Here is a 25,883-nt window from a genome sequence, read left to right as displayed (position 1 = left end):
TATGGTGAGCGCTATGAATTGTGTCAGACTGTTGAATCACAGATCTGTACCTCTAAAACAAATAATACATTATACGTTTTTAAAAGAAGAAGAAGAAGATAGCAGGAGGGGAAGAATGAAGGGGGGAAATCAGAGGGGGAAACGAACCATGAGAGACGATGGACACTGAAAAACAAACTGAGGGTTCTAGAGGGGAGGGGGTGGGAGGATGGATTCGCCTGGTGATGGGTATTAAAGAGGGCTAGTTCTGCATGGAGCACTGGGTGTTATATGCAAACAATGAATCATGGATCACTACATCAAAAAATGATGTAATGTATGGTGATTAACATAACATAATAATTAAAAAATAAAAAATAAATGTAAGTGGTCTAAATTCTCCAATCAAAAGACAGAGTAACTGGATGGATAAAAAATAAGACCCATCGATATGCTGCTAATAAGAAACTCATTAGATATAAGGACACATACAGACTGAAAGTGAAGGGATGGAAAAAGATATTTCATGCAAACGGAAACCAAAAGAAAGCAGTGTTAGCTATACTTATATCACATAAAATAGGCTTTAAGACAAAGTCTAATAAGAGACAAAGAAGAGCATTACATAAAGATAAAGAGGTGAATCAAATAAGATGACATAACATTTAGGTACCTATTTTTGCATTAAACAGAAGTTACTGAATATATAAAGCAAATATTAAAAGAACTAAAGGGAGAAATACACAGCAATACAATAATAGTAGAGAACATTAATATTCCACTTTCATTAATGGATAAGATCATCCAGAGAGAAAATCAAAAAGGAATTATCAGTCTTAAACAACACATTAGACCAGATGGACTTAACAGATATATAAAGAACATTCCATCCAAAATCAACAGAATACACGTTCTTCTCAAACACACATGGAACATTCTCCAGAATAGATAGGTCATGTGTTAGGCCACAAAACAAGTCTTAATAAATTTAAAGAGATTGGGGTGCCTGGGTGGCTCAGTCATTAAGTGTCTGCCTTCAGCTCAGGTCATGGTCCCAGGGTCCTGGGATCGAGTCCCACATCGGGCTCCCTGCTCAGCAGGGCATCTGCTGCTCTCTCTCCCACTCCCCCTGCTTGTGTTCCCTGTTCACTGTGTCTCTCTCTGTCAAATAAATAAAAAAATCTTTAAAAAAAATTTTAAAGAGATTGATGTATCTAGCATCTTTTCTGACTGCAATGGTTTAGAATTCAATGATAAATAGAAAACTGCAAAATTCACAAATATGTGGGGATTAAAGAACATGCTACTGAACAACCAATGCATCAAAAAACAAATTGAAAGAGAAATCAAACAATAACTTGAGATGAAAATGGAAACACAACATAATGAAACTTATGGGATGTAGCAAAAACACTTCTAAGACAGAGGTTCATAACTTAAATGCCTATATTAAGAAACAAGAAAAATCTCAAACAACATTACACCTGAAGGAATTAAAAAAGAAGAAATGAAGCGCAAAGTTAGTAGAAGGGAGATAACAAAGATAAGAACAGCAGCAAATGAAATAAAGATTAAAATAATAGAAAAGATAAAACTAAGAGCTGGTTCTTTGAAAAGATAAATTTAGACTAACCAAGGGGGAAAAAAAGACAAAATCTGAAATGAAAGAGGATGGATTACAACGATAGCACAGAAATACAAAGAATCATAAGGAACTACTATAAACAATTATATACCAACAAGTTGGATAACCTAGAATAAATAGGTAAGTCCCTAGAACCACACACCCTAACAAGACTATGAAAAAATAGAAAATATGAACAGACCAATTACTAGTAAGGAAATCGCCCCCCCCCCCCCCAAAAAAAAGCCCAGGACTGGACAGCTTCACTGGTGAATTCTACCAAACATTCAAAGAAGAACTAGTATTGGGGCACCTTGGTGGCTCAGTTGGTTAAGCGTCTGCCTTTGGCTCAAATCATCCCAGAGTCCCAGAATCAAGCCCCACATTGGGCTCCCTGCTCAGTGGGGAGTCTGCTTCTCCCTCTGCCCTTCACCGCACTCATTCTCTCTCTCAAATAAAAAAAAATAACATCTTAAAAAAAAAAGAACTGGTATCAATCATTCTCAACTCTACCAAAATATAAAAGAGGACCCTGCTACCAAAACCAGAGAAGGACATTACAAGAAGAGAAAACTACAGGCCAATATTTCTAATGAATATAGATGCAAAAATTCTCAAGAAAATATTAGCAGACATAATTCAACAATAAATTAAAAGGATCATATACCATGAACATGTGGGAAATATTCCAAGGATGGTTCAACATCTACAAATCAGTCAGTGTAATACACCACATTAATAAAATGAAGGATAAAAATCATATGATCATCTCAATAGATGCAGAAAAGCATTTTATAAAATTCAGCATCCATGTATGATAAAAACTCTCAACAAAGTGGTACAGAGGGAACATACCTCAACATAATAAAACTACATATAACAAGTCCACAGCTGACATCATACTCAATGGTAAAAAGTTGAAAGCTATTCATTTAAGATTAGGAACAAGACAAGGATGCATTCATGCCACTTTTATTCAATATAGCATTGGATGTCCTAGCCAAACAATTAGGCAAGAGAAAGAAATAAAAGGCATCCAAATAGGAAAGGAAGAAGTAAAACTATATCTATTTGCAAATGACATGATATTATATATAGAAACCCTAAAGACTCCATCAAAAAACTGTTAGAACTAATAAATACATTTAGTTAAGCTGCACGATACAAAGCCAACATTCAAAAATCTGTTGTGTTTCTGTACACTAATAACAACTTGAAAGAGAAATTAAGAAACCAATCCTATTTGCAGTTGCATCAAGAAATAAAAACACCTAGTAATAAATTTAACCGAGGAAGTAAAAGACCTCTATGCTGAAACTGTAAGACATTGATGGAAGAAATAGAAGAATACGCAAATAAATGGAAATATATTCCACACCCATGGATTAGAAGAATTAATATTGTTAAAATGACCATACAACTCCAAGAAATCTACACTTTCAGTGCGATCTCTTACAAAATTCGGATGCCATTTTTCACAGAAATAGAACAAACAATGGTAAAGTTTGTGTAGAACCACAAAAGACTCCAAATAGCCAAAGCAATCTTGAGAAAGAACAAAGCTGGAGGCATCACGTTTCTGATTTTAAATTATATCACAAACCTGTAGTAATCAAAATATGTTATTGGCATAAAAACAGATACAGGGATCAATGGAACAGAATAGAGAGCCCAGAAGTGAACCCCTGCATATATGGTCAATTAATTTGCAACAAAGGAGCCAAAAATATACAATGGGAAAAGGACAATCTTTTTAATAAAAGATGTTGTGAAAACTGGACAGCCATATGCTGGATCACTATCATATACCATATACAAAAATTAACTCAAAATGGATTAAAGACTTGAAACCATAAAACTCAGAGAAGAAAACATAAGCAGCAAGCTTTTTGACATTGTTCTTGGAGATGATATTTTTTTAACTGAAACCAAAAGCAAAGGCAACAAAGACAAAAATAAACAAATGGGACTACATCAAACTAAAAAGCCTTTTCACAGCAAAGGAAACCATCAATAAAATGAAAAGGTAATATACTGAATAGGTGAAAATATCTGCAAATTATATATCTCATAAAGGGTTAACATCCAAAATATATAAATAATTCTTACAACTCAATAGGAAAAAGCAAACAATTTTATTTAAAAATGGGCCGAGGATTTGAATGGACATTTTCCCAAAGAAGATATACAGATCGCCAACAGGAACATGAAAAGATGCTCACCATCACTAACCATCAGAGAAATGCAAATCAAAACCACAGTGAGCTCACCTCATACCATTTAGAATGCCGATTATCAATCAGAAATGAGAGGAGAAATAACAACTGACACCACAGAAATAAAAAGGATTATTATACTATGAAAAATTATATTCCAAAAAACTGGACAACCTGGAAGAAATGGATAAATTCAAACAATCTTCCAGAGCTGAACAAGGAAGAAATAAAAAATCTGATCACAAGTAACAAAATTGTATTGGTAATTAAAAAAAAAAAACTGCCCCCCAAAAAAGTCCAGGACCAGATGGAATCAGAAATAAATTCTACCAGATATTTAAAGAATTAATCATAGTCTCCTCGAGCTATTCCAAAAAATTGGAGAAGAAAACGTCCAAATACATTCTACAAGTCCAACATTACTCCAATACCAAAAACAGACAGACACAACAAAGAAACTACAGGTCAGTATGCATGATGTACATAGAGGCAAAAATCTTCAACAAAATATTAGCAAACTGCATACAACAATTCATTAAATGATCAGGTGGGATTTATTTCTAGGATGCAAGGATGGTTCAATATCCATAAGTCAATCAGAATCATAAACTACATCAATAAAATGAGGGAAAAATTATACAGTCATTTCACTAGATGCAGAAAAAGCATTTGACAAGATTCAACATCCACTCATGATAAAAATTCTCAACAAAATGGTATTAGAGGAAACATACTTCAACATAATAAAGGCCATATAAGAAAAACCCACAGCTACCATCATACTCAATGGTGAAAAACAGACCTTTCCCTCCAAGGTCAGGTCCAAGGTCAAGAACAAGACAAGGATGTCCACGCTCATCACTTTTATTCAACATACTGGAACTCCTAGCCACAGCAATCAGACAAGGAATAGAAATAAGATGCATGCATATTGGTAAAGAAGTTAAACTGTCACTATTTGCAGACCACATGATACTTTACATAGAAAATCCTAAAGATGCCACCAAAAAACTACTAGAAGTAATAAACCAATTCAAAAAAGTTACAGGATACAAAATTAATAGACAGAAATCTGTACTATTTCCACTAACAATGAAGTTGCAGAAAGAGAAATTTGAAAAACAACACCATTTACATCACATCAAAAATAGTAAAATACCTAGGAATAAACTTAACCAAAGAGGTTAAAGACCTAAACTCTGAAACTATAAAACACTGATGAAAGACATTGAAAATAACACAAATGGAAAGATATTTAATGCTCATGGATTGGAAGAATTAATATTATCCAAATGTCCATATTACCCAAAGCAATCTGCAGATTCAATGCAATCCCTATCAAAATACCAACAGCATTTTTCACAAAACTAGAACAAATAATACTAAAATTTGTATGTGGCCCCAAATAGCCAAAGCAATCCTGAGAAAGAACAAAGCTAGAGGTATCACAATTTCATATTTCAAGATATACTACAAAGCTGTAGTAATCAAAATAGAATGATACTGGCACAAAAATAAACACACAGATCAACGGAACAGAATAGAGACCCCAGAATAAACCCACATTTATATGGTCTATTAGTCTATGACAAAGGATGCTAGAATATACAATGGGGGAAAGACAGTCATTTCAATAAATAGTGTTGGGAAAACTGTACAGCTACATCTAAAGGAATGAAACTGGACTACTTTCTAACAACATAAAAAAAACAAAAATACCCAAAACCTCAAAGTGGATTAATGACCTAAACATGAGACCTGAAACCAGAAAAATTCTAGAAGAGAACATAAGCAGTAATTCTGTGACACTGACCATAGCAATAGTTTCTAGATATGTCTCCAAAGGCAAGGGAAACAAAAACAACAATAAACTATTGGGATTACATCAAAATAAAAAGCTTTTGCACAGCAAAGGAAACTACAAAACTAAAAGATGGAATGGGAGAAGATATTTGCAAATGACATATCTGATATGGGGTTAATATCCAAAATATAAAAAGAACTTATACAATACCAAAAAAACAAATAATCTGGTTAAAAATGGTGAGAGCAGCTAAAGACATTTTTCCAAAGAAGACATGCAGATGGCCAATAGAAACATGAAAAGATGCTCAGCATTACTACTCATCAGGGAAATACAAATCAGAATCACAATGAGATACCAACTCAAACTGTTAAAATGGCCAAAATCAAGAAGACAAGAAACAAGTGTTGATAAGGATGTGGAGAAAAAGGAACCCTCGTGTACTGTTGGTGGGAATACAAATTGATACAGCCACTGTGGAAGAGTATGGAGGTTCTTCAAAAACTTAAAAATAGAGATACCATTTGATCCAATAATTCCACTACTGAGTATTTACTCAAAGAAAACGAAAACACTAACTCAAAAAGATATATGTACCTCTGTGTTTATTGCAGCATTATTTACAATAGCCAAGACATAGTCATAACCTAAGTGTCCATCAATAGATGAATTCATAACACACACACGTATACATGTCTGTGTATACATACACACAATGGAGTATTACACAACTATAAAAAGGATGAGATTGTGCCATTTGAGACAACATGATGGACCTAGAGGGTATTATGCTAAGTGAAATAAGTCAGACTGAGAAAGACAAATGCCATATGACTCCATTCAAAATGGAATCTAAAAAATGTGAATAAACAAACAGAGCTATTCCAGACATACTATTTCATCCATAAATATTTTAGTATGTGTGTTAAAAATGCTGATTCTTAAATTTTATTTTATTACTTTTATTTCCTTAAGTAACCTTGGCACACAACGTGGGGCTCAAATTCATGACTCCAGCATGCTCTACTGACTGAGCCAGCCAGGTGCCCCTAAGACTCTTAAATTAAAAAAACAAAACAAAACAAAACAAAAAAACCAGCCATGGCAATTAGACAAGAAAATGAAATAAAGACATCTACATTGAAAAGGAAAAAATAAATTACCTCTATTTGCAGATGACATGATCTATATAAAAAGCCCTAATGAATCCACTAAAAAAACTACTAAGTGAGCTTAGTAATTTCATATGGAAGTCCAAAAAACAAGAATAGACAAAACATTTTTTTAAAAAGAACAATGTTGGAAGACTCACAGTTCCTGATTTTAAAACTTAACTACAAAGCTACAGCAATTGAGACAGTGTGAGACAGGCATAAGGATATGCAAATAGATCAGTGGAATAGAATTAAGAGTCCAAAAAAGAAAGCCTTATACTTATGGTTTTTGACAATGACTCCAAGAAAACTCAATGGGAAAAGAATCGTTTTTCCACAAATTATGCTGAGAAAACTGTATATCTGCATGGAAAAGAATGAAGGTGGACCCTCAACCTCAGACCATATCCAAAATTTAGCTCAAAATAGATCCAAGACCTAAATATAAGAGCTAAAGCTATAAAACTCATAGGGGAAAATCTCCATAACCTTGGATTAGGCAATGGTTTCTTAGATGTGACATTAAAAGCACAAGGAACAAAAGAAAAAAGATAAATTTGGCATAGTCAAATTTTTAGAAATTTAGTGCTTCTAAGGACACCAGCAAGAAAGTGAAAAGACAATCCACAGAATTGCAAAGTTTTTGCAAATCATTTATCTGATAAGAGTCATGTATCTAGAATATATAAAGAACTATTATAATTCAATAATACAAAGACAACCCATTTTTTCAAAAATGGGCAAAGGATCTCAATAGACATTTTTCCAAAGAAGATACCCAAATGGCCAATCAACACATCCTCATTAGAGAAGTCCAAATCAAAACCTCAATGAGGTACCACTTCACATCCATTTAGATGCCTAGAATCAAAAAGATAGATAATAACATGTAATAGTGAAGATGTGGAGAATTTGGAATCCTGATACATTGCTGTCAAATGTCAAATGGTATAGCAACTTTGGAAAACACTTTGATAGCTTCTCAATTGATTAAACATATAGTTACTATATGATCCACCAATTCCACTTCTAGGTACATTTCCAAGAGAAATGAAAACATTATGTCCACACAAAACCTCATACATGAGCATTCATGAAGCATTATTCATAATAGCCCAAAGGTGGAAACAACCCAAACAGTCCAACAACTGATGAATGGATAAATGAAATGTGGTATATCCCTATGATGGACAATTATAATTATTAAGGAATGAAGGACTGATGCCTGGTACATGGATGAACCTTGAAAATATGCTAAGCAGGAGAAGCCAGTTATAAAGAACTAATATGTATGATTCTATTAATATGAAATGTCCTGAACAGGCAAATGTATAAGAAAGTTGATTAGTGATTGCCTGGGGCTGGGAGCTATGGGGCTTTGGGTAGCAAACCCTAAAAAATGTAGGGGTTTTTTTGTGGAATGAGAGTTCCTGATGCTCCACATCCTCAACATCATTTAGTGTTGTCAGTGTTTTGGATTTTCACCATTCTAGTAAGTGTGTGGTGTTATATCACACACACTTTTAATTTGCAGTTCCCTAAAGACATATGAGATTGAGCAACTTTTTATGTGCTGATTTGTTATCTCTATATCTTCTTTGGTGATGTGCCTGTTTGGATCCTTTGTTCATTTTAAATTGGTTTTGTTCTCTTCTTGTTGAGTTTTGAGTTTTTTTTAAATATTTTGGATACTAGATTTTATTAGATATAAGTAGTTTTGCAAATATTTTCTCCCAGATTATGGTTTCCCTTTTCATTCTCTTAACAGTGACTCTTTTAATTTTAATGAAGCCCAATTTATAAAATTTTTCTTCCATGGATCATGGCTTTGGTGTTGTATCTCAAAAGTCATTGCTGAACTGAAGGTCACCTAGGTTTTCTCCCACACTTTAGTCTTCCCAGTCAACACTTAATGAACTTATTCTCCTTTTCTTTATTCTTCTCCTACCTCCAACACATTTTTTAGTTGCATTATTTCTATTTTGTCAGAATATATATAACATGTATTAGCCCTTAACCTTTATCTTCACGTGTTAATCTTTTATCTACAATCAAATATATTAATGCTCACCATCAATCCTTTTGCCAGTTTTGCCAGTTTGTACAGTACAGTTGTTGACTAAGTTTCTATAATGGCCAGACAGTGTATATTTAAGCTTTGAAAATCAAATGATCTCTGTTACAATAATTAACTCTGCCATTGTAACTTGAAAGCAGCCACGGACACTAAATAATGAAACTGAATGTGGCTGTATTCTCATAAAACTTTATTTACAAAAACAGGTGATGACTGGATTAGGTACACAGGCCATAGTTTGCTGGCCATTGCTCTAGTAAATTGCTCAGAAAGGGGTCCTAGATACAGTATTTCCTGAGTTCTTTTTTGTTTTTTAAGATTGATTTACTTATTTTAGAGAGAGTATGCGGGGGGATGGGGGGCAGAGAAGGAGAGAATCCTCAAGCAGACTCCCTGCTGAGTGCAGAGCTCAACATGGGGCTCAATGCCAGGACCCTAAGATCATGACCTGAGCTGAAATCAAGAGCCCAATGCTTAACTGACTGAACCACTCAGGTGCCCTCTTGAATTCTTTTTAAAGAATGTTTTTTTCTGTGACTTTAATATTTAAAGGAGAGCTTGATTGGACGTATAATCTTTGGTTCATACTTTCATTCCTTGGTTACCTTGTTTCATTCCTGGTTACCTTCCTTGTTACCTTGCTATATAGGTTGCTTTAGAGAATTCCAATGTTCTTGTTTCCTATTTGATGTTTGTGTTGCGACACCTAAGGATTTTCCTTTACCTTTAAAGTCTAACGTTCTCTCAGGTAAGCTTCAGATTTGACTTTTAAAGGTTATTTTTCCAGGTACCAGTGATCTCTCTAGGTACGAGTGATCTCTGTGTGTGTGTATATATATATATATATATATATACACACACAGAGAGAGAGATCTATTTTTCTTTCTGTAAAGCTTTCTTAGTTACAGATTTTAATATTAGTTCTGTTATTTTGTTTTTCAACTTCAGGGACTCCAGTTATACAAGAGTTGGATTTTGTCTGCCTTCCATTTCAGTCACTTTCTTTCTCTCACTCTCTTTTTTTCTTCTTTACTTATTCCACTTATAGTGCTCACTTCGGCAGCACATAAACTAAAATTGGAACGATACTTATTCCACTTATAGTCTCTTGGTTGTTTTTCTGCCTTTCTTCAATTCCTTTTGTTCAATTTTTATTCACATATAATTTCCCACTAGTATCTTTTAATTTAGTCTTTATTTCCTTTATCATCATAGTTCATGTGATTGTTTGGTCAACTCTTTTTTTTTTTTTTATGTTATGTTAATCACCATACATTACATCATTAGTTTTTGATGTAGTGTTCCATGATTCATTGTTTGTGTATAACACCCAGTGCTCCATTCAATACGTGCCCTCTTTAATACCCATCACCAGGCTAACCCATCCCCCTACCGCCCTCCCCTCTAGAACCCTCAGTTTGTTTCTCAGAGTCCATAGTCTCTCATGGTTCATCTCTCCCTCTGATCCCCCCCCCTTCATTCTTCCCTTCCTACTATAGACATTGGGGAGAGTATGGGCTATGGTGAGCACTGTGAATTGTGTAAGACTGTTGAATCACAGACCTGTACCTCTGAAACAAATAATATATTATATGTCAACTCTTATTTCTATTTGTGGTTCATTTTCTGTTCCTAGCTTATGAATTTATTTTGTTTTAATTCTGGTATAGTTAACATACAGTGTTATATTAGTTTCAGGTGTACAATATAGTGATTCACCTAGTTTACAAATTTATAATTCAAGATTTTTCTTTCTCTTATCACCAAATGCTTGTTTGAGGTTATTTAATTCAGTTTAGGATATTAGTTTGCAGTTTTCCTCTGTGTTTGGTTTTTTGAAGGGACTTTTATTAACTGAAATATTTTGATTTTTATTTTCTATTCTCTTATAGCAACTCTGTATAGATTAAGTCTGATTATATCTTTGAATTTTATGGACAGTTTGCCAGCTTGAGTTGGTTTCAAAGATCCCCACCTGGGGTGCTTGGGTGGCTCAATCCAACTCTTGATTTTGGCTCAGGTCATGATCTCAAGGTCCTGAGACTGAGCCTCATATTGGGGGCTCCATGCTGGGTGTGGAGACTGCTTAAGATTCTCTCTCCCTCTTCCTCTGTTTCTCCGCCTCCCCCCAAAAAAGAAAGATTCCTAGTTAGAGCTAACTTTCTTCTCTTGTTCTAGCAAAGTGCAATTTCTTTAATTGATAGCTTTTTACTGGGAGTGTTATATTTCCTTGGTTGCTTGGTTTGGTTTGGTTTTTTGACCTGTCCTATTCTAAATCTCCCCCTCTTGATTCTCCTTCCCTACACCATTCACTCTCCAAAGGGTGTCTCCCTTTCCTGAATCTTCTCTGAAGAAGTGACACCTTTCTGAAGGTCCCATCTCAAGTCTCATATGCCTTTAGTTCTTGTCCTCATAGTCAGTGCTCTGATCTTCTAGGAGTCTTTTTCTATTATATTTTTGCACCCAGGGAGTGCTTTTTCTCTCTGTGGGTGATTTTAATTCAGTCTTACCCTTTCATTTCCTGCTTTTTCCCTGTAGTTTTTCAGAAGACTTTCAGAAGAAGGGTCTTGAGTGAGAGTTCTGCTAAAGAAAGTTGATTTTTTTACTTACAGGTTTCTTGAAATTTGCAGTGTGCTTTGTCTTCTAGCTATGTTATGACATACAACTTTCTGGGTTTTATTTGTTGATCTATGTGGTTTTTTTGGAAATGTGTGGAGAGAGGCAAACTTATGTGGCCACCTTTACCTGGGCTAATCATAATCCTCCCACCACTCATGTTTTGATACACTGTCAGACTACAGTAATTAGCAACTATATCCCATTTTTTATACCCACCATGCAGACATGGTTCCACACAAAAATTCTTATGTAATACTTAGTATCATATTTATGCTGATATCTCTGCAGTCATTTTGGGGATCTGAAGCTCTTCTAGTGGATTCCTCAGGAAGGGCTCATAGAAGTAATATTTCCTGAATTATTTTGTGGTCATAAGAGCTTACCTATAGGTTTTATATCTAAAAGTTGGTATATCTGGATATAAAAATTATTGGTTTCTGTTCTATTTCTTTTTTTAAAAGATTTATTTATTTATTTGAGAGAGAGAGAGTATGAGTGGGTGGTGGAGCAGAGGGAGAGAATCTTAAGCAGATTCCCTGCTGAGCACAGAGCCCAGTGCCAGGCTCAATCTCACAACCCTGAGATCATGACCTGAGCCAAAATCAAGAATTGGACACTTAACCAACTGAGCCATCCAGGCGCTCTGTGTTTTATTTCCTTTTATATCTGTTAACTCTGTTGTCTCTGACAGAAAGTGTTGTTTCCAAAAAGTCTGTTGGAAATATGATTTTCTTTCCTTTATGAATAACATGTGTTTTGTTGTTCTTGTTGTTTTAGTCAAGATCCCCAAAGTGTTTCTCTTTAAGCCCAGTGCTTTTATTAATATAGCTCCTGGTTGCTTTTACTTTTTTTTAATCATTCTTAATTGTTTTTCCTAGTTCTGAGCTGTGCCTTTTCAATATGCTGTTTCAAATTATTTTAGTTCACATATTAGTGTTGAATTAGTTAATGTTGATGTTATTGTTCTGTTCCAAACACTTTGATTTTCTTCTTCAGTATCTCCAACTATACATATATTGAATTTTCTTTTCCTATCTTTTATATTTGTCACTTACTCTTGAATTGCTTTCTATTTCTTTTATTCTTAAAAACCTATTTATCTCAAGGCCTTATCTATTTTTTATTCACAATTGTGGTTTTTCTAATTTGGTTTATTTCTGAAATGACTTTTGTTTCTACATTTTTCCCAAGTTCTAGCTTACTTATGAGTTTCAAATTCTGATTTATATTGTTTTTCATAACTTTTATCATTCTCTTATTTATTTTACCTCATTTTGAAATAGTAGTTGTATCAGCCAGTGTTCTCACAGAGAAACAGAACCAATAGAATTTATACATATGTATACTAAGATTTATTTTAGGAAATTGGCTCATGTGATTGTGGGAACAGGTGACTCTGAAATCTCTAAGTCAGGCCAACAGGTTGGAAATTCAGGCCAGAGTTAATGCTGCAGCTTGAGGCAGAATTTCTTTTCTAGGAAACCTCAGTTTTTTCTGAACGATTCCAAGTGATGGAAGAGGCCCCATCCACATTATCAAAGGTATTCTCTTTTACTTAAAGTCAACTGATTGTAGGCGTAAACCACATCATAAAATATCCTCACAGCAAGACTTATGTTATATTAAATAACTGGGTGCTGTAATCTAGCCAAGTTGATACATAAGACTAAACCTCATATTAAGTTGTAGCTTTCATTTATTTATTGGGTATGTTCTTACAGAGATGTTATTCTGCTTTGTATTTTCTTTTTCTTATAACAACTGTGTGAAATTAGACTGTGATCCTTTTTCTGTTGCTTTTTTTTTTTTTTTACATGAAATTGATTTTCCTGATCTTTAAGGCAGGGTGGGTCAAAATAACTTTTCTAACTTCATGGCTTTAGACTTACCTCTTCTGTTGTTTTGTAAAGTGTCCAAAAATAAGGTTAATACTTTTTGAGATCTCCAGATTCTGTTTCCTTCTCTCTTTCATCTGTAGTTTTTGTTTCCTTTGTCTTTATTGTCCCTTTCCAGCTCAGTTGGGATTCTTTTCCCTTCATTACAGATCCTTGCCCTAGAAGTTATCTTTAGGTCCTTGGTTTTGGTGTTCATAGATCCCAGCTTCTCCTGCCCTTTCAAATATTATCATGGACCTCTTGGACTTAAACTTAGAAATTGAAAAGTACAACAACCTCTCTGGTTAGAGTTGCTGTCTTCCCAATGTCCTGCCATGGTTTCCAATGAATACCTATCACTGATTTAAATGTTCTTCTCTTCTAAGGTCTACCATATTTGCTTTCTTTTGCTGCCTTATGCTGATATCATGTGAGTCTGGTTGTTTTAGTTGGCTTGTTCCAACCCACTTATATTTTGGGATTTTGAGGAATACTTTGTCACTAAGTTTTATTGTTGACATTGTCCAGTGTTGTTTTGTTTGTTTCATTGGTACTACCCTAATTGTCTTCTCTGTGCCTACAAGGAAATTGGAGTAGATTGAAAAACTACATCACCACTAACCCTTCCTAATTTCTTTTCTTCTGTAAATGCCTCTTTTTGTATCCTTCCTTTTACTTTTTTGGGTTTTCTCTGTTGTTATTTTATTAGCGTCTTATACTGAAAACCAAGTTTATTCACTTTCAATCTACCTTATTTCTTCTATGTATATTTAAGGCTATATATTTCATTTTAGGAATTATTTATACTATATGCTACAAGTTTTAAGAACATTGAATGCTTTTATTCTTTATTTATAAATATTTTGTAACTTCCATTGTGATTTCTCCTTTACTTCACGAATCATTCAGAAGTAAAGTTTGGGTTTTTTTTTTTCCTTTAAGAATTACAAATACCTTAATACTTTTTTCTGGCTAACTTTATGAGAAATTCTACTTTTATTTCATTAATATCAAAGGCATAGTATATGTGATGATAATTCTTTGAGATTGGCTAAGACTTCATTTGTAAATATGATCAATTTTGGTAAAAAGTTCTATGTGAGATTGAAAAGAATATATTTTATTTTATATTGGCTAATTTTATAGGTTTATCTGTAGTTTGAGAAAATGTGTCAAAAATCTACCACTATATTTGTGGCTTTTAAATTTTTCCTGGTACTTTTATCAAATTTTGCTTCATATAGTCTATAGGTTCAATGCAATCCCTATCAAAATACAAATGGCATTTTTCACAAAATTGGAATAAATAATACTAAAATTTGTATGGAACCACAAAAGACCCCAAATAGCCAAAGCAATGTTGAGAAAGAACAAAGCTGGGGGTATCACAATCTCCAATTTCAAGGTAAACTTCAGAGCTGTAGTAATCAAAACAGTATGGTACTGGCACAAAAATAGACACATAAATCAATGGAACAGAATAGAAAGCCCAGAAATAAACCAATGAATATATGGTCAATTAATCTATGACAAAGGGTGCTAGACTATCCAATGCAAAAAAGGCAGTCTCTTCAATAAATGGTATTGGGAAAACTGGACAGCAACATGTAAAAGAATGAATCTGGACCACTTTCTTACACCATACACAAAAATAAAATCAAAATGGATTAAAAACCTAAACATGAGAGACCTGAAACCATAAAAATCCTAGAAAAGCACACAGGCAGTAATTTCTCTGACATAGACCACCACAACATTTTTCTAGATATGTCTCCTGAGGCAAGGAAAACAAAAGCAAAAACAAACTTTTGGAACAACTTCAGAATAAAAAGCTTCTGCACAGCAAAGAAAACCATCAACAGAACAAAAAGACAACCTACTGAATCGGAGAAGATATTTGCAAGTGACATATCTGATAAAGGGTTAATATCCAAAATACATAAAGAACTTATACAACTCAACACTGAAAAACCCCCAAATAATCCAGTTAAAATAGGCAGAAGACCTGAATAGACATTTTTCCAAAGAAGACATACAGATTGCCAACAGAGACATAAAAAGATATTCAACATTACTAATCATCAGGGAAATGCAAATTGAAACCACAGTGAGAATATCACCACACACCTGTCAGAAGGGCTAAAATCAAAACCACAATAAATAACAAGCGTTCATGAGGATGTGGAGAAAAAGGAACTTTTGTGTACTGTTGGTGGGAATGCAAACTGCAGCCACTGTGGAAAACAGTATGGAGGTTACTTTAAAAATTAAAAATGAGGGGCACCTGGGTGGCTCAGTCAGTTAAATGCTCAGCTCTTGGTTTCTGCTCAGGTCATGATCTCAGGGTCGTGGGATCGAGCCCCGCATAGAGCTCCACACTCAGCATGGAGTCTGCTTGAGATTCTCTCCCTCTGCCCCTCCCCCTGCTCAAGCCATCTCTTCTTTTCTCTCTCTCAAATAAATGAATCTTAAAAAGTTAAAAATAGAAATACCATATGATCCAATAATTCCACTACTGGGTATTTACCCAAAGAAAATGTATGCACCCCTATGTTTATTGCAGCATTATTGACAATAGCTAAGATACAGAAGCAGCCTAAGTATCTATCAATAGATCGATGGATAAGGAAGATTGCTTATCAAAAGATGAATGGTTAAGAAATAAACACACATACCAGAATATTACACAACCATACCAAAGGATGAGATCATGCCATTTGAAACAACATGGGTGGATTGAGAGGGTATGTTAAGTGAAATAAGTCAGACTGAGAAAGACAAATACCATATGATTTCACTCAAAAGTGGAATCTTAAAAAACAACAGCAACAACAAATGAATAAACAAAAAGCAGAATCAGACCTGTAAATACAGAGAACAAACTGATGGTTGCCAGAGGAAAGGGTGATGGTTTGGGTAAAATGGGTGAATGGGAGTGGGAGATATAGGCTTCCAGTTATGAAATGAATTAAGTCAGGACAATAAAAGACACAGTATAGGGAATATAGTCAGTGAGAGTGTAATAGCAATGTATCAGCATAGATGGTAGCTATACTTGTGAACATGGCATAATATAAAAACTTGTGCAATCACTATGTTGTACATCTAAAACTATTGTAACATTGTGTGTCAACTATACTCAAAATTTTTTTGCTTTATATATTTCAGGGTTATGTTATATCTTCTGGTGATTTTCTCTTTTTTCTTATACACTGTCATTAATCCTATAATTTCAAATTTATGAGATAGCTGGTATTATAATCCTTATTTTACAACTAAAAACACTGAAGCAGTATTTACAGATGTATATCTACATGAAATTTGTACATATGTCTGTGTACATAGTTGTTACTATAACGGTGAAATTGGGTTCCAACCCTGGCTTAAGAAGAGGACCAGGGATACCTGGGTGGCTCAGTCAGTTAAATGTCTGACTCTTGATCTCAGTTCAGGTCTTGATCTCAGGGTTGTGAGTTCAAGCTTTGTGTTGGGCTCCAAACTGGGCCTGGACACTCCTTAAAAAAAGAGAACCAATGTTGAGACTAAGACTGATGATGTTAAAAAGTGAATCAGTATCCTTCAAAAGGGGAAATAACTTATAAATGAAAGAATGTGGAAGCAGAAAAAAAAAAAAAGAAATAAGGAAATAGGGAAAATGTGACTGATGGAAGTTATAGTGGTAGAGTCCGTGATATGCAGAGTAGGATCTCAGAATTTACCATGACTTGTTTTTAAGTGAAGGACCTTGTCTCACTCATTTTTCTTTATCCTTAGAATCTACTGGAGTGCCAGTCAACTGCTAGACACTTGATTATTTTTGATGTAAAATAAAATAAGAATCATGGTTTTTTGGGGGGGGGAGACATCTGAAGTGTCTTGGAAAAGTTATTTTTCCTTTTTCACATTTCTTTGTACAATTTTAAAGAATCAAATTTTAGTTATTCTTTTTTTTTTAATAGTAAGGACCCAGGAACTTGAGCCCTACATTAGAGCACTGAGATAAAAATTTTGAAGCAGATTTTTCTGTTTAAACTATTTTACCTTCTTTTTTAGATTAAGTTAGAGTATGAAGGAACACTATTTTCTGAGTGGAGTGTGCCAGCAACTTGTTCTGTGAAAAATAAAAGGTAAGATTTTTGCTGTGAATGTCAATATAATGTGTGCATTTACACATAAAAACATATTCATATAGTGTAGACATTCAGATTCAGGGCTGTATTTGAATGTGAATTTCTTCCCATCACAGAGATGTGAAAAGAAAGACAAAATCTCTTTGAAAATAGGATAGAAGTAAAATATTGCTATATTTTTTATTTTTCTTATTAACATACAATTGATATGTTTAGGCTTAAAAAGTAGTAGGGGAATTTTTACTAATCTTGCATGTATCTATGCTTATTTATCTTCCTGTTCTTTTTAAATACTAGCTCACCCAAGACAGAACTGCGTTGTTCTTCGCCTGGTGTTCAGACTATAAGACCAATTGTCACGGGCCCAGTAAGTTGATTTTAATAAGTTATTAAATCTTGCATAATTATCTCCATTACATTTTATATTCCTTATTTTGAACTTTCAACCTGTTTTAAATAGTGTGTTAAGCATGAATAATTTATGAATAAGTATAAATAAATGTTAAATATAAATAAATAAAAATAATAAATATAAACATTGTCAGTATGGCAATTTTCAGATATATCTCATAGCAGATTATAAGTTACGAAATGCGGGGCACCTTGGTGGTTCAGTTGGTTAGGCGTCTGCCTTCAGCTCAGTTCATGATCCCAGGGTCCATCCTAGGATGGAGCTCCGAGTTGGGCTCCCTACTCAGCACGGAGTCTGCTTCTCCCTCACCCGCTCCCTCTGTGTGCTTTCTCTCTCTCAAATAAATAAATAAATCTTTAAAAAAATAAGTTATGAAATGATATGTGATTTTTACGTTAGCCTTTTCATCAAGTATGTTAAAGCCCCATTTACCACCTTAATGATAGTAGTACTCCCCACTGAGTGGGTCTCATGTCATATACTTTTATGACAATTCCTTGGATTAAAAGCCATTTCTAGTAAGTTTGTTTTTACTATATTTTCTTCAATTCCAGAAAGCATATGCGAATGCAAATACATGAGAGGGATGTTGAATCCTCTCTCATTTACTAAAAAGAAAAAGAAAAAGTTAAGCATTAAAAACATTGGCTGTCTACTAATTAGTAACACGTACTAGCCACGCACCTCATAGCTGATATTCCTATACAAGTGTGTCTAAAGCTACTGCCAGAGAGACTCCCTGTGACAAATCTTGTCTTTATTTTGGAGATTGAGCCTTCTTTTTAATTAATAATCTTTATTTTCAGAAAATAAGTAGAGTGATGTGGGAGAGGCCAGATGAATATTAATTAATTCATTTTTTCAAAACTTGTAGATTGAAAAATATTTGAATTTCGCTTTTGAGTTTATGAATATTTACCAGGTTCATGGACAAAATTCCTAAGCAAGTAAAAGCTTACTCCTTTTCCTTTTGTTGTATGTTGGAAGCCCAAATGTGCAATGTTATATAGAAAATATGTACACACAAATACATGCATATATAAGAATATCTTTGTCATTTATGCATGGTGCCATCCGATCTTACAACTTTTAAGGATGTACATGTAACTTTTGAAATACACTCAAAAGCACTCAGATACAACAACCAAAAATGTCTCCAATGTCCCCTGGTGAGGAAAATCATCTCTGATTCAGAACCATTACAGAAGAAAATTAATTGAATTGTGTTTCAGTAAGCAAGACTGTCTAGGAAAACTCACTATTTACCTTTATACACTCAAAGAGAACACTTCTATTACCAGATGTGGTGTGGGGGCTTGGTTTCCATACAGACTATTTCTGACACCAGTGGAGTGTCCTACAATTCCGAGTTCTGGCATTTTCTACACAGAGTAACTTCACATCCCACAAGTAAAGGGCTCTGTCCCACAAGACTGCCCCATTTCACATGACAATTGCAAGTTCCAGTTTGTCACCTGACTAACTGGCTATAAATCCAGGTTCCCACAACCTTCTCCTCAGGTTCAATAATGTGTCAGAACAGCTCAGAGAACATTTGCCAGTTATAATAATAAAAGATATGATAAAGGATACAGATAAGCAGCCAGAAAAGAGGTACGTAGGGCAAGGTCTGGAAGGGCCCTGAGCACAAGAGTTTCTGTCTCTGTGGAGTTGGACTGTGTCACCCTGCCAGCATGTGGACGTGTTTACCAACCTGAAAGCACTCTGATTTTTATGGGGACTTCATCACATAGGCATGATTAATCAACTCATTTTCTACTCCCTCTCCCCTCTCCAGAGGGTGGGAGGTTGACCTAAAAGTTCCAAGCTTCTAATGATGGCTTGGCCTTTCTAGGGACCATCCCATCCAGGAGCCCACCCAGAGTCGCCTCATTAGAACAAAAGGGGCTCTATGTCAGACCCTCCTGTCATTCAGCAGATTATAAGAGTTGTAGGAGCTCTGCATCAGGCACCAGGGTCAAAGACCAAATATTAGCAGGAACGGGGTGCAAAGACCCATATGTACATGTTTCATGATTTCACAAAGACAGATATAACAGAGGGGCACCTGGGTGGTTCAGTTGTTAGGTGTCTGCTTTTGGCTCAAGTCATGATCCCAGGGTTCTGGGATCGAACCAGGCATCCGGCTCCCTGCTCAGCGGGAAGCCTGCTTCCCCCTCTCCCACTCCCCCTGCTTGTGTTTCCTCTCCCGCTGGGTCTCTCTCTGTCAAATAAATACATAAGATCTTTAAAAAAAATCCTGCTTAAAAAAAGACAAATATAACAGAAATAAAAAGCTATCTAAATTTGTCACTCATGACAAATTAAATTCTTTTTTTTTTACAAATTAAATTCTTAATTACAAAGAGTAGCTAACAGTATTCATTAGCTCTATTCTGAAATTTGTTCATTATACTACCTTTGATCTTAGATAATTAATTCAGTTCCTCTGTGACTTTTATGCCTGTATCCAAATTTGTATTTATTTTAAAGTTACCTTTATATACCATAGTTTATTTTCCATTTGCTTTCAGGATTCAGAGGAAGAACGCAATTTGTCTGTGGACAGTTCCCATATTTGTTTCCTGTGGTATTATAAAGTCATGTAAGTAATGTAATACCGAATACAAAGATAATTAATGCTTTTTTTTTTTAAAGTCCGAAGGCAGACATTTAATGACTGAGCCACCCAGGCACCCCAATTAATGCTTTTTAAGAGTATTTAGCTTTGGGTACCTGGATTGCTCAGTCAGTTGAACATCTGCCTTCAGCTCAGGTCATGATCCCAGGGTCCTGGGATCGAGGCCCACATGGGGCTCCCTGCTCAATAGGGAGTCTACTTCTCCTCTGCCCTTATCCCCTGCTCATGCTCTCTCTCTCTCAAATAAATAAATATTTTTTATTTAAATATTTAAATACTTTAACTTTGAATTAGCCACAAATGGATTATCTGCATTATTATTTTCATATAAGCTTTTCATTCACCAATCAAGATATACTCAAATAAGATGCCAAACTCATATTGGGGAACAAACATTAAAAATAACAGTAGCAACCACTATTTGAACATATAGTTCTAATGTTCAGACTTTATGTAAATTATCTCTCTCAGTTTTCATAACAAACTCACAAATGTAAGTATTATTATCTTTATTTTATAAACGAGGAAATGTGAGCTTGGATAGGTTAAATAATTTGGATAAAAATACACAGCTACTAAAACATAGCACTGGGATTTGACTCTGGTTTTTCAGACTACTGGGCTCTTTGATTTCCATTATATACATCCTGTTCCAAAAGAACACTCTTTGTTTTGGATGGTTTCTCAAAGCCATTTTAACATGAAAGTGACTGAACATAACTAAAAAGAGGAAACTGTCACAAGGGAAGATAATTAACTGCATTATAAAATTATTTGACAAGTTAAAAGCATCAATGAATCCAAATATTTTTCATTGTCAGAGTCAAGGCAATATCCTAAGCTCTGTATAGGATACAAACAACTTGGCCCTTGCTCTCCAGATGACTGTGATACACATATTTCTTTTTCTCTACTTAACTTTCCTTCCTTTGGGAGAATCATCCCTCCCCTATTCTGTGATGAAATTAATTTCGTGTGATTGATATGGTACTAACTCCACAACCTCACATTTCATGGGCCACAGTAATTAGTTGAGGGTTAACACATGACTCAGGCAGAACCAATCAGAATACTCTGTCTTCAATAAAAAGCATGGTTGTTGCTGATGGTGGTCCCTTAAAGTCAGGTGGCTTGGCAGTTTCTGTGCACTTTTTGGATCGAAGTCCTGATAACTAGATTTTAGCAGGCCCTTCCAGGAGTACATATTTAGCCATTCCTCTCCAAATTATTACCACCTTCCCGGAGTCTTACCAAGAAGCAAGGACTGAGTCTCTGCTACTCCTGAAACTGGCAGATTTCTGTCCTTGTTGTGGGTTTCAGAAATGCCAATTACCAGGTTTCTCCTGTGGATTTTGAACCAACTGGGAAATAGACAAGGGAAAATGTGGGGATAAAAATTCCTGATACGGCTGAACGGGAGAATAGAACCTGCCTCTCCGGCCAAATGGGCTATTTTCTGCTTCCCCCAAGTAGACACCATGGGGGACCATCAGAGAAGAGAATCTGCCAAAAAAGCATTTATAGACAGTTTCCCACATTTCCAATCTCACACATACTGAGCCCCAAGACCTGGTGAAAGAGATGGGCCTCCAGATTACCGCGATCTGGTTATGGATAATGAAAGCAAAATCAGAAGAAGCACTATCCAGGGGGGCAGTTTAGCCCAAAAGAGAGAGCTCAGTGGGAGCTAAGTGTTTTTCTGTTACATAGGTGGTAAAAATGTTCACAATCTGTCACCTGTAAAAATACCATTTAAAGAATAAAATGAAACTAATATCCAGGTATTCATCACACAAGTCAAGAAATAGAACATTATAGGTACCCTAAAATCTGCTACTTAGAAATGCAGAATCTGGGGCCTCATTCCCAAGCTCCTAAATCATTATGTGCATTTTAACAAGAACCTATAGACAATGTATGTACAGTACTGCTTAGGACGTACCACTCCTAGTGGGATGTACCACTCCAAGTAGAATTGACTAGAAGTAGGATATACATTTGCTCAACTTTACTAGTTAATGCCTAATTGCTTTTTGAAAAGATAGTTCAAATCTACACCTCCACCAGCTGTGGATAGAAGTTTCCATTGTGCTGCATCCTCACCAACACTTAATATAATCTGACTTTTTAATTTGCCAATCTAGTAGATGTGAAATTATGTCAATGTGCTTTTAATTTGCATTTCCCTGATTACTACTGAGCATATTTTCAGTTATTCATGAGGAATTTTTCTTTCCTCTCTGTAAAATGAACATTTTTACCCATTTTTTAGTTATTTTTATGTTCATAATAATTTATAAGATTTCATTACATTTTAATTACTAGGACATTATCTATACATTTCAACATGTGTATTGAAGGAGTTCTATCCCAGTTTATGTAGCTTTTCACTTCTTATGATCTCAGTTGATAACTTACACCCTTCCTATTGTAGATGAATTTATCAACTCTTACCTTAATGGGTTTGTGAGTTTTTAAATCAATTTAAGAAATCTTTTCCTCCGAGTTCATAAAAATAGCCTCCTATGTTGTTTTCTGAAAGTTCTTAATCCATCTGGAATTAGTTTTTGCATATGCTTTGAGAAAGAGATCCAGTTTTATGTTTTTGACATGAATAATTAATTTTATCAGACCTAATTATTGAATAATATATTTACCAATAATGCCTACGTAGATAAGTTTTCCATGTATGCAGGTTTCTTCCCATCAGGCTATTCTGTTCAGCTGATCTATTTGTCTACTTAAATCAATACTACATTATCTTTATTACTATGATTTAATTTTGCAAATCTTGATAAGGGGCAGTGCACCTGGACTCTGACCCCAACTCTTCACCTTCTTCAGGAGTCTCTTAGCTATGTACTGGGCCCATTTTAACTCCCTATGAATTTTTAGAATTGGTTTCTCAAATTCCACAAAAACTCTAGTAGGGATTTTTATAATTGTCTAAATATTTAAATCAATTGGAGAGTCTTTCAACTCAATAATATATAACCTTCCATTTATTTAGGTCTTTTTACATGTCTGCCAATAAAATTTTATAATTTTTCATGTAAGTGCCTGGACATTTTTATTAGACTTATTTCGAGATGCTTTATAATTTTGTTGCTATATACTCAGTTTTTTAAAGTTGCATTTTCTAACCAGACCTTCCTGTTGTATAGAACACAATTTACTTTTGAATATTGATTTTTGTATTCAGCAACCTTGCTAAATTCTTATATTAATTCTAATAATTATTTATATATTCTCTTGGAATTTTTATAAATCATATCACCTGCAAATAATGGTAGTTTTGTTTATCCTTTTCCAATAACTATACCTTTTCTTTCATCCATTCTTACTGCATGGCTAAAATATTCAGTATTCTTACTGCACAGCTAAAAGGGTGAAAACAGGCCTCCTTATCGTATTCCTGATCTTAAAAGGGAGGCTCTCATTGTTTCACTATTTTGCAGAATATTTGTTGTAGATCATGAATTAACCTTTTACCCAGGTAAGGAACTTCCCTTTTATTCCAAGTTGGTGGTGAATTTTTCTTAGGAATCAGTGCTGAAATTTATTCAGAGTTTTTTTCTGTTTGCATTTAAAAGCTCATATGGTTTTCCTGTTTTACTATGTTAATGATGAAAAATAGTTATTAATATTCATACATTAAACTTACCTTGTGTTTCTAGAATAAGCCAACTTGGTCTTGATGAATTCTTTCATATACATTGATGGATTTTGTTTGCTAATATTCTGTTCAGGTTTTTTTGGTGTGAATACTCTTAAGTGAAGTTAGCCTGTGGTTTTACTCTCATTGTACTATCATTTTCCACATTTGCTATCAAGACTGTGCTATACTCACCACGTAAGTTAGGAGTAGTCATTCTTTTCCATTCTGAGAGATTTTGTGTAAGATTGAAATATATACGTTCTTTGAGTATCCGATGGAAATTTGCACAGAAGTTTACTTGAATCTAGATTGTGTGTGTGTGTGTGTGTGTGTAGAAGGATTTCCTAAGTGTTAATTCAACTTTCTAATGGTCATAATGCTATTTTGGAATTCTAATTATTGTAAAATCCATTTTTGTAAGTAGTATTTTTCTAGAAATTTATCCATGTCTTCAGTTAGCAATTTTATCATCAACTTTAATATCAAAAAGTTGTCTGTACTATCCTCCTATATATTTTGGCCTTTTGAGGTAGTTGTAGTTATGCTTCTGTTTTAACATTTCTAATAATTTTATTTGTGCCTTCCTTTGTTTCCATGTCCTTGTGGTATTTCGATTTTATTAGTCTTTTAGACTGGTCAAAAGAACCATCTTTTGGCTTTGTTGAGCTTTTCTGTCCCGGCTCATACTTCCATTATTTCCTTCTTTGAGTTTGTTTTTCTGAAACTTAAATTGGCTATTTAGTCCATTAGGCTTGAGGCTTTTTTCCGAATGTGTATGTTTAAGGCAATCAATTTTCTTCTAAGCATCTTTGTAACTGCTTCAAGTATTGCAAATACCTCCTAATTGTGATTTTTCATTATTGCTCAGAAATAATTTTCTAATCCCTGCTACAATTTGTTTGACCAATGACTTGTTTAGAAATGCAGAATGGGAGAAGATATTTGCAAATGACATATCAGATAAAGGGCTAGTATCCAAAATCTATAAAGAACTTATCAAATTCAACACCCAAAGAACAAAGAATCCAATCAAGAAATGGGCAGAAGACATGAACAGACATTTTTCCAAAGAAGACATCCAAATGGCCAACAGACACATGAAAAAGTGCTCAACATCGCTCGGCATCAGGGAAATCCAAATCAAAACCTCAATGAGATACCACCTCATACCAGTCAGAATGGCTAAAATTAACAAGTCAGGAAATGACAGATGTTGGTGGGGATGCGGAGAAAGGGGAACCCTCCTACACTGTTGGTGGGAATGCAAGCTGGTGCAACCACTCTGGTAAACAGTATGGAGGTTCCTCAAAAAGTTGAAAATAGAGCTACCATATGATCCAGCAATTGCACTACTGGGTATTTACCCCAAATATACAAAAGTAGGAATCTGAAAGGATACATGCACCCCGATGTTTATAGCAGCAATGTCCACAATAGCCAAATTGTGGAAAGAGCCAAGATGTCCATCGACAGATGAATGGATAAAGAAGAGTGGTATATATATACAATGGAATATTATGCAGCCATCAAAAGGAATGAGATCTTGCCATTTGCAATGACGTGAATGGAACTGGAGGATATTACGCTGAGCGAAATAAGTCAATCAGAGAAAGACATGTATCATATGACCTCACTGATATGAGGAATTCTTAATCTCAAGAAACAAACTGAGGGTTGCTGGAGTGGGGGGTGGGG

At 34.7% G+C, this 25,883-nt stretch overlaps 1 protein-coding gene across 1 annotated transcript in view; it reads left to right on the top strand.

The window, feature by feature from the left end:
• CATSPERE (catsper channel auxiliary subunit epsilon) overlaps positions 1-25,883 on the top strand; it is a 150,093-nt gene that overhangs the window by 6,224 nt on the left and 117,986 nt on the right. Inside the window, exons 3-6 of the mRNA XM_081824485.1 lie at positions 12,952-13,014; positions 17,401-17,474; positions 17,775-17,844; positions 20,424-20,494. Coding sequence (XP_081680611.1) covers positions 12,952-13,014; positions 17,401-17,474; positions 17,775-17,844; positions 20,424-20,494 — 278 coding nt within the window. The remainder of the gene's footprint in view (positions 1-12,951; positions 13,015-17,400; positions 17,475-17,774; positions 17,845-20,423; positions 20,495-25,883) is intronic.

The sequence above is a fragment of the Leptonychotes weddellii genome, chromosome 6 (genome assembly GCF_054177405.1).
Source record: "Leptonychotes weddellii isolate Sample4059 chromosome 6, ASM5417740v2, whole genome shotgun sequence".
In the NCBI taxonomy this organism is placed as follows: Eukaryota; Metazoa; Chordata; class Mammalia; order Carnivora; family Phocidae; genus Leptonychotes; species Leptonychotes weddellii.
This window is presented reverse-complemented; position numbering and strand designations above follow the sequence as displayed.